This window comes from Megalops cyprinoides, chromosome 19, assembly GCF_013368585.1.
Source record: "Megalops cyprinoides isolate fMegCyp1 chromosome 19, fMegCyp1.pri, whole genome shotgun sequence".
Classification (NCBI taxonomy): Eukaryota; Metazoa; Chordata; class Actinopteri; order Elopiformes; family Megalopidae; genus Megalops; species Megalops cyprinoides.
In genome coordinates, this window is record NC_050601.1 from 15147439 (window position 1) to 15157197 (window position 9759).

General features: G+C 43.3%; 1 protein-coding gene across 5 annotated transcripts; it reads left to right on the forward strand.

Annotated features, from left to right (window-relative positions):
* Positions 1 to 5116: 5116 nt before the first annotated feature.
* Positions 5117 to 9759, forward strand: LOC118793989 (probable phosphatase phospho1). 5 transcript variants are annotated; one of them, XM_036552118.1, is made up of 3 exons: positions 5117 to 5333; positions 6031 to 6080; positions 8033 to 9759. In XM_036552118.1, the coding sequence occupies exon 3, from the start codon at positions 8153 to 8155 to the stop codon at positions 8996 to 8998; it is 846 nt and encodes a 281-aa protein (XP_036408011.1). In that variant the 5' UTR covers positions 5117 to 5333; positions 6031 to 6080; positions 8033 to 8152; the 3' UTR covers positions 8999 to 9759. The 5 variants fall into 5 exon arrangements, with proteins under 5 accessions (XP_036408011.1, XP_036408010.1, XP_036408013.1 ...); XM_036552117.1 differs by having other exon boundaries at positions 5117 to 5316; XM_036552120.1 differs by having other exon boundaries at positions 5117 to 5316; positions 8202 to 9759.

Consider the following 9759-nt stretch of genomic DNA (forward strand, 5'->3'; position numbering starts at 1 on the left):
GTGTGTGCGTGCATGTGTGTGTGCGTGCGTGTGTGTGTGTGCATGTGTGTGTGCGTGCACAGGTACGTGTGTGTCTCTTTATGTGCTGTGCAGAGCTGTTGCATTGTGTTTGTGAGCGTGCGTAAGAGCAGGCTGAGGGAGCTGTGTAAGAAAGGGTTCCTTCTTATGTACTAGAGCCACCGTGCAATTTAAGCTCAGTCTGTCTGCCTCTCAAAACTCCTGCTCTTCCTTTTGAACTGAATTGGGTGTTATAGAAAGGAGTCTTTTGGGGGAAAGCATTGCCAAGGTTGTTTCAGTGACTGTGGGTGTTGTCCGTTGTGTTAGTGCGTGTCTGTGTGTGAGACAGGGAGCTCTAGGAAGATGCTGGTCTTCGTTGGGACTGTGGCGTACTGGTCAGTTTGGGCTGTGTGGAGTGCGGATGTGTGATTGGGTTTCCCCTTTCATGGTCTCTGCTAGCTGCTGACACTGGACCTAGGATCATACAGTAAAGCCAGCTATCAGCTCGGCTGTGCACCTTCAGAAGGGAGGGAGGGAGGTCATCCTCTGGAGCTCAGCAGAAAACACATTACTGTAGTTGTTCAGGAATCTTTTCCCAAGCTAACTGTGAGCAACGTGTGTTCAGTACTGCTTTTGAAACCATTGTTTTGTATTGTTTTAATCCTCTGCACTTTACTGCTGCGTTTGCGAGACGCGGTAAGGGGGGAGAGTGACAAAGCATTGTGGGCAGTTGAAAGTGTTGTCTAGGGCAGGTTGTCTGTGAAGCAGGGAAATGGAATGAGTTGGAGGGGGTGACGAAAGAGGATCTGCCTCTGTACGGGCATTATTTTAAGGGAGGTGCTGCTCAGATCCGCCATTTAAAATGCAGGCATCAGCTGAATCATCCGTTTCGAGCCGTTAGGCTGAAGTAAAGGTCAACGGATCTGTCCGGTGCCTCCAGTGAACTCGTGCCCTTTAAATGCAGTATGACTCAAGGACATTAGCTGTCAGCCTTGGAGCACAGGCACAGTTTGGACTCAAAAGTGAGACAGAAGATCTATTTAATGCTTCAATTCAGATCTAAATTCTGTTAATCTTCCACTAGCTCCTCCCTGCTTCACTTGACCCTTCTCTCTGTACCCCTCTTCGGGCGGGGTGCTCCTCTGTTGAATTTATATTGGGTTTCCATTTATCAATGTACGGATTTCTGTTCCATTTTATGATTCTCCTCCTTATTTCTTTGTTATATAGAATGCACTTTCTACTAAAATCATTACTAGTTAAAACAATAATGAGGTCTATTCTTCAAAGATGTTTTAAAAGTCAATCTACTTTTTATGTATTTTTAACCACTTAATGTAGCCTTGTGTATTTTATTCGTGAGTATCTGGTACACATTGTGCAGCTTTATGATGTTTTTGGAGTTGGAGAGGAAATGCTGGGCCTTTTTTTGATAATGTACATTTAACAGACTTTCTGCTAACTTTCAAAGTAAAAGAAGTAGCCATAATTATCTCCCATTTGTGTGCTGTCATCTTTTATTTCTATCCAGATGTTCATGCATTAAATGAGTGTTACAACAGATGGGTGGCCACTTCCATTGCTGTAGCAGTTAGACTAAATTTTAACAATAAAGTTGTATACTTAAAGATATCTTTACCAGCTCCACGGTACCACACAGGATTGTTGTAGAATGCTGGTTACGGATGATTCTTAACTCAGCACTGTGATGTAGTGGTAAGTAGCAGCGTTTGTAACCAAAAGGTTGCTGGCTTGATTCCCTGCTAGGGGGGCTGCTGTTATACCCTTGGTCAAGGTACTTAACCCACAATTGTGTCTCTGAATATCCAGCTGTATAAATAGGTAAAACTGTAACATATGCAAATATGTAAATTGCTTTGGATGAGAACATCTGCAAAATAACAACAATGTAATGTACAGAACATATTACTCAAATGAATAATGTAGTAAATGAACGTAAGGCTTGGTTCCAGCTCCTTAATAAAAATGGTAGGTCTGGAGAACTGACTCCTAAGGCAAATACAGAGTGCCATTGATGTGGTCATCTTAATCATATAGAGGAATCTTGTTTTGGAGTAGCCTTTTTTTCTTCAGTACAAGACAGTAGCACCATTTTTACTGTGCCTGAGCAATTGGCAGGTTTTATTACCATATAAAAACTTGTGAAAATTTGAAAGCCTTTCGCTTTACATCTTTGTGTGATCACCCCTATGGCCTCACTGTATTCTCTGAAGGTGAGTGGTGCTAGTGACAAGCATGGCTGATAAAATTATTTAACATTTATGAATTTTGTAAATGTTTGTTTTCAGTTACAGTCCTGCATTGCCATTTTATAATTCTAGAAATAAACCTTAGCTGTGTAGTAATATTCACAATATTTAAAGCCTGAACAAAGTAAGTGTTTTGGTAAGGGTGGAAATCGAATTATTTTTAAATTATACCATATTAACACACAAACCAGAGCATACCACCGAGTGCACATGGCTAGCTCCAGCTCAACAAACTGGCTGTCACAACAACAAAACTCTGAATGATGTAGCCATATTTGTGTGTTGGGTTTAGTTTTGGCCAAAAGCACAGGACCTAGCTATGTTTGGTAATGCAAATATGTTTGATAATGCTCTCACAATATTCATGCCAAACACAATGGAGAACACTGCAGTTGTGAGAAGATGTCAAATCTGTCAAACACTTGACCAAGCAAACAGAAGACTATTACTTACACACCTTCCTTATGGTTCCCCTGTTGATTTTGACTACTTCCTTATTTTGAGACCTGTTTAACACTGGTTCTAGTGAACCTAGTGCCCTACATTTTGAGCTACTGCACTTCTCTGAGTGTACTGTTAAAGCACCTCTGTCCCCGTGCATTGCGCCTGCCTGCTGTATTTTCTTTACAATGGGCCATCTGTTCAGTGGTCTTATCGGTACAGTGTTTACCATGAGTCAGCAATATTGTGGACCTGACCCCCAGATGGGCTGTACCAAAGACATCCAGCAAACCACAAAATGATCCTCTGCTTGCCACCGTGTTGGAGTGGCATCCTGTCCTGGGGAATATGTTAACCGCAGTCATACCGCAGGGTGAGAGTTATGAGCCAAGCAGGACACCGCTGCCATTGTGACTGACAATTGCTTAGGGCTTACCTTTTGATCCACATATGCAGTGTGCTGCAGGTGGCAGGTACTCTCATATACATAAAATAAATCCTGTGATCCGTTTACTGTTGAGGAACAAAAGCTGCGTCTGCTGGAGCAAAGTGGTACAAGTGAAGATTGAATCGTTTGGTCACCTGTTTTCTCCAACAAACTATAGTACTGTGTTCATTTAGCTCAAGCAGGAGCTGAACTGACGTTTGCAGCTATTTGATCCTTAGTCTTGCCAAGTAGGTCAGGTAGCGTTAGAGCTATAATTAAGTCATTGTATCACCTCCCAGCCAGAGATTTGAGTTTTCTCTAGCCATGGTTCTCCTGCATGGAGGCTGTGTATGTAAAAGACAAAGGCAGTTAGTCATTTTTAAGCAGAATTTAAAATACCCTTGTTCAGGGCCACAACTTCAGAGAAGGAAATACATAATATAAAGAAATTCAGAATTGTTATTGAATTGTTCCACCTAATCAGACACACAGGATTGGAGAAGTATATATGAGGTGATCCGTGTACTCTAACTGAGGTGAAAACACTTGCTCCTTTGGCAGGAACTGGGAGAGGAAATGCACCCCGTCAGCAGCACACGCCCAAGGGTGGCGCGGGGATGGGCTGCGATAAAGCAGCGATAAAAGGATTGCCTTCTCGTTGCTTCGTTACGCTGAATGTATCCACATGTATGTGGGGACTCGCATGTATGCATACGTGCAGATGTATTAACGTTACGGAAAAAAAACACCATATAATCTCTGCTTCAATTGCACACAACAAATGTCCTTGAAACCTTAATGCGAACATCGCGTGGATGTGAAAACCACAGTTTCCATGTCATATTCAGGTGGCTGAAAAGAAGAATAGGTAATATTGTCAAAATGGATCCTTGGCAGACACAGGAGCACGAAGCGTCGACTCAAAATGCATGCCTGACTCATCGCAGTGTGTGGGAGAGACTGTTAAGAGAACGGAGATGAAAAACCGGAGCAGTTCTCCTTGACGTCTGCACTTCGCTTCATCTTCCGAAATAGCACCAGCTGGGTGGCATAAGAGCCGCTCTTGGAGTGGCTAGAGCGAGGGGAGTCGCTCGTTCTCTCTAAGATAAAGGGGGTGATAACGCTTGCTGTAGCGGAGTTGGGGCCAAAGGCATACGTTCCTGTCAGAATGAGATACCTCAGCGAAGCACCTGACTCCTTCCACTTTTACAAACGGGGCTGCACCGGCTGTAGAGTCGTTTGTGTTGTTTATTGACATATATATCGTGATAATCTCAAGGTTATTTACTATTACACAAATAAATGTATTCACAGAGCGTCACGGCATCAGAGTAGAGGCGATGGGTTAAATGTGATCATAGGGGATTTATGTTTTAATGTCAGAGGGGTTTTGAGAGTATAGTGCCTTAGAGCGGGGCCTCGGGATTTTTACAGGATGGGCAGCAACCTGCAGCATAGTTGAACGGGGAGAGGAAAATGAAAGGTGGTGACACTTGATATTGTATCTGTGAAATACCCATCATGAGAAGCCAGCTGTTAACAAGAATCATTTGCTTTCTCATGTTTTGGTCCACTGGTAGCGATTCACTTTATCTTGACACGGCTGGAGCTGTGTAGGTTTAGCTACATTGCTGACGGAATGAAGGCAGGGAAATCAAATATCCAATACCGACCAGACATTTATGCTACATGTTTCTACACGATTTACTGCTAGTACTATCAACATTCCATCACAGGAGTTTTTGTTTTTAGTTAGCTAACCGCATATTCACCGTCAGCATCGTAATGATCGTAAAATCGTCTTGTTTATGTGGTGTTATTTTATAGTAAGAATGAACTTTATGAATTTTATAGTAAGAATGAACTATTGCAACTAATACCGCTGTGTCTCCTTTAAATGGCACAGAAACGCGTCATTGGTCAGTGGCTCCAGACGTCACCGGGGTAGTCGCTCTCTGCGGCTTTGAGAACCATTAAAATGGGCTGAAACTACTTCGTTCCCTATGGAAAAACTACTCGTCTCCGGGGGTTGGATATGTTCACCAGGCAGGCTTATGACAAGACGAAGTGCTTCAAGAAGGAGTGCATCTCGACCGTTTGAAAACGGAACTAGACAAGGCGATAGAACACGGGATGCTCGTTGCTCTGTGGACCGTCAGTGTGCTTAAACAGCTATTTATGGTCAATTACTTTCACTGGTGATTTCTTGTTTTAGTTCTTTTTTTTTTTGTAATAAAAGGACACAAGTCCTGAACCTTGTCTAGCAAAAGCAAAACACATGGATGCATTTGGAAAAGATTCTTGTTTTAAAATAGTTTAAAATGTCTAATTATTGTAAATGATAATATAATTGGGATATTTATAAAAATTAACGAGCCTTTAAGAAAAGTTTAATTCTCGTTTCTCAGCTGGTGCTACCAAGGGAGACAAATACTGTTAGGCTATTATTGCAAGTGTAGCAGGATTAATATTGACATTATTATTTCACTAGTATTTCATATCCATGTTGCTGGGATTAGCTATTTTTAGTTATTCATTTCTTTGTGGTCGCCTATCTGCTTTTATTTTGTTGAATTGTTTCAGTGTTCTTCCTGTGCCGGTGGGTTCAATGTAACATGAATTGAAAAAAATCGCTGTGCTTCTCACGGTGGGCATTTTGTCTGTAGAATGTACCTGCAATTGTAGAATTGCGCTCATGTCCGCATCATAATAAAGGCTAATTTATGACAGTTCAATCGCGTAGGCAATTTGGCGTTCGTTGTTCTGTACTTAGCAGGTTACAACAATTGCCTCTGTAACGTAGGTGGTGCAATATGTGTATACATTTTAGCCGAATGCATATAATTTCGTAGCCTATGTGTTTAAGGTATTTGTTCACTCTTGTTCAAATTGCAGATTAGCAGAACGGGTGGACGTCGACCCAGAAACTATTTGTTTACACAAAGGTAAGTTAAATTGAAGGTCGGTATATTAGGTAATTAAAACACACATACTCATTTCATCCCACCTACTGTAAAAAGAGCACGATTTGGACATATTTACATTGTGACATTGTCAGTCACATTGTATTTGTCCATACGGACTAAGAACTATTGTTTTTGATGTTCCCTGACTGTAAAAATATTACATAACCAGACCGTAAGGCTTCCGTCGTCTCCATGTTGCACATTAAAGTTGTTTAGATTCAAGAAAACCAGCGCCGTGGTACCGTATAGGAGAAGATGTCTATTGTTTAACGTTCGTTTTTTGGTCTTGCTCAATAAAGTTTTAAGACAAGAAGAAGGATGTCAAGTCAAGATCAGATCTGGATGTTGCGCTAAAATCCGCACAGAGCGATAAAATGACCCAGAGATGTCCAAACAAAAACATTGTCTAATATGTTTATGCCTTAATCGCTCTTCCGTTTTAGGTTCCAGTGACGCTTGGTCCATTTGACGTAGGGCTGTTACATGGATGTTATGTTAGATAATGTTTCAACGACAGGATCTGAACCTTGTACACAAGCATTCGCTACGTACTAATTACTTTATGCCAACATATTAACGTTTTTGCCATGACGTCATGATCATGGCAGCCATAACTTGGCAACTGCCCGCATTTGATTTAATAAACTAGCTAGCTGGTTAGTTTGCAAAGATGATAGATTTACAATGCATCTGTTCACTAGTTCCTCTTAGAGAGAAAGAGCTATGGGTTTTTCGTTTATTAATGATGGCTACCCAAAATATGGGTAATCTTAATTACTCCTACAACCGCAGGGGGGCGCAATGTAATTTATTTATGGATCCTTATAATTAAGGATTGAACAAAGTAACCCTTGGTAATTGTAACCTGCATATCTGACACATAAAGTTCACCCTCTCTACCGAATGTACCGTGTTCCGTCGTGTTATGTGCTTCAGTAGCCTAATATTCTGTACACATTTATATCATAATGGTATAATTTGTCATAAAGATGTCAACAAGCTCTACCTACAAGTAGCTTCAAGGTTGGTTAAATCAGCCGAAACCATAGAATATCAAACGTCCACAAAATATTACTAGCAGTCTGTTTTAAATGTATGATTGTTGTTTTTGTAGTTAATTCTTTTGTTATTGTACAAAGGAAAGAACACCAATAAAATAATGCCTTCAATTGAACAATATTATCCAGATATGTCATCGCAGCTAGGAGTCTTCAGCAGTTGGGAGTAAGTTTTCCTGACAATGTAGGATGTTGTGTTTAACGATGGTGACTGTAGTCTAAACAATGATTAAAGCTATCCGTAAAGCTGTCCGGACAGCTGTCTGTATCTTCTAAGGAGTCAGTGCTGTAGCTGACTCCTACAGCACACCTACCCCCACGAAGCCCACTTACAGCATGTGACTTTACACTGTCTAACGCTCACTATTATTGGAAGGGGTGGTGCAATACAAATGACGTTTATACAAGGCCTAATTTGGTACTATTAAGGTCTCAATAAGGGATTTGTTTTTTTCTGGTTGACTTTCTAGTTGAAAGTTCTGGATACTGTAATCTCATTGTCCAGGGGATTTTAGTTAATATCTACTGGTAGCCTATTTAATGTCCCCGTGTCTGTTAATGTTATTTATTTGATCTATATGCTACATTTCTGCTCTGTTTTTGAGCAAAAATGTTACTGTTGTGATTGTAATTGCTAATTAAATTGGCTTTGTTTATAGTTGCATGTGAAAGATACTGTTGGAACATTGCTCTGGTGGAAACTGGGAAAAATGTTTGATGTGATTGAGTAGCAGGCTTCTTTAAAATCCATGCTGTCTAAATTAGTTTTTGTCACCTTTCTCTTTTATCTGTTCTTTGTGTTCTTTACCATCATCAATCCTTCTCTGTTCTTGCCCTCCACACTATTCCCTTTTGTACACTGATATTTCCCAGAATCACCGCCTGTGTCCCCCGCTGTATTCTGAAGTGAGGGGGAGCAGAGGAGTGCCGCAGACAGAGAAGGGGAAAGGAGAGAAGTTTTGTGGTTTAACTCAAAGTACAAGGGTGCCAGTCATGAGGGACTCTGTGTTCAACTGTTGTTTTGTCCCGCCCCCTCCCCCAGGCGAGGAGGAGGAGCTACCCCGGCGTCCAGGCAATATGGCCGTCCGCTCGCCCTCTCCCGACAAGCGCTTTCTCATCTTCTTTGACTTTGATGAGACCATTGTCGATGAGAGCAGCGATGACGTGGTGGTGCAGGCAGCGCCTGGGCAGAAGCTCCCGAACTGGCTGAAGGACACGTACCAGCCTGGCCACTACAATCAGTACATGCAGCGGGTGCTGGCCTACATGGCGGAGCAGAGCGTGCCCGAGGGGGCCATCCGGTCTGTCATTGAGAAGATCCCAGCCTCGCCCGGCATGATCCCTCTCTTCCAGTACCTTCGCACCCACCCCCAAGACTTTGAGATTGTGCTGGTGTCTGACGCCAACATGTACTTCATCGAGTCCTGGCTGCGCAGGGCGGGCGTCCGTCAGCTCTTCCTGAAGATCTTCACCAACCCAGCCTCCTTTGACGGGAACGGGCGGCTCCACCTGGGGCCTTACCACACCCACAGCTGCCCGCGCTGCCCGGAGAACATGTGCAAGCAGGTCATCGTGCGGGAGTACCTGGCGCGGCGGACGCAGGAGCGCGGGCGCCCCTTCCAGCGCGTCTTCTACGTGGGCGACGGTGCTAATGACTTCTGCCCCTCGCTGATCCTGGGGCCCCGCGACACGGCCTTCCCCCGGCGGGACTACCCTATGCACAAGCTGATCCTGGAGAAGCAGGAAGCCCAGCCGGCAGACTTCAAGGCCACCGTGGTGCCCTGGGCGAGCGGGGAGGATGTGGTGGCGCGTCTGAAGAGGCTGGTGGAGGAGAGGTGAAGCCTGGAGGCTGGCTAAATAATGACCCACACTGACACATATACACATGCTCACACACAGATCCACAGGTCGTGACACACAAATATGGACACAGGTGTGGAGAGACTGTTAGACATAAACGCCATCAGAAAGTACAGTATGTACAGTACAGTACACAAGAATCTACACATTGACATACATACCTTGCAGAGAAGATACACATAACAGGGTGCATACATGCATAGATTATTATACACACAAACACACACACTCAGCAAATACAATACCTCATCCCTAAGAGACTGATGGGGGGGGGGGGGGGGGGCTCTCTAGTATTTCCAGTCTGGTGAACAAAAGCACATTCTATTCTCTTGACACCATTTGCCATTCAAATTACAGTTCTGACCCCTTCAATGCAAAACCCTGCAGAGGCAAAACCTGCAGTGGCCCTCACACTCAGGACCAAAGTTCAGCACAACACGAGAGAAAAATCAATTCTGCCACAGATCACAGCCCTCTGCTCTCTGGCCAGGTCCCTTTTACTAAGGTTGTTAGGCAACCACTCTTTGAGCTATAGCTCACCTTCCTGCATGGAATCTCAGATCTCAAAGTCTGAGCATGGTACCAAATCTCAGTCAAGTCAATGCAAAGAGCATTGGTAAACCTTGATGAACTTGATATGCTCCACAGGTAATAGAATTAAACCAGTAGATAGTGCTTGACCAGTGGGGAAGCAGCAGTTGTTGTTACCTTATGCTCTGTCTACAGGCAACAGACCTCTC

Bases quoted from the DNA above. Each gene is read 5' to 3' on its own strand.
- LOC118793989 (XM_036552118.1), top strand. From the start codon at position 8,153: ATGAGGGACTCTGTGTTCAACTGTTGTTTTGTCCCGCCCCCTCCCCCA.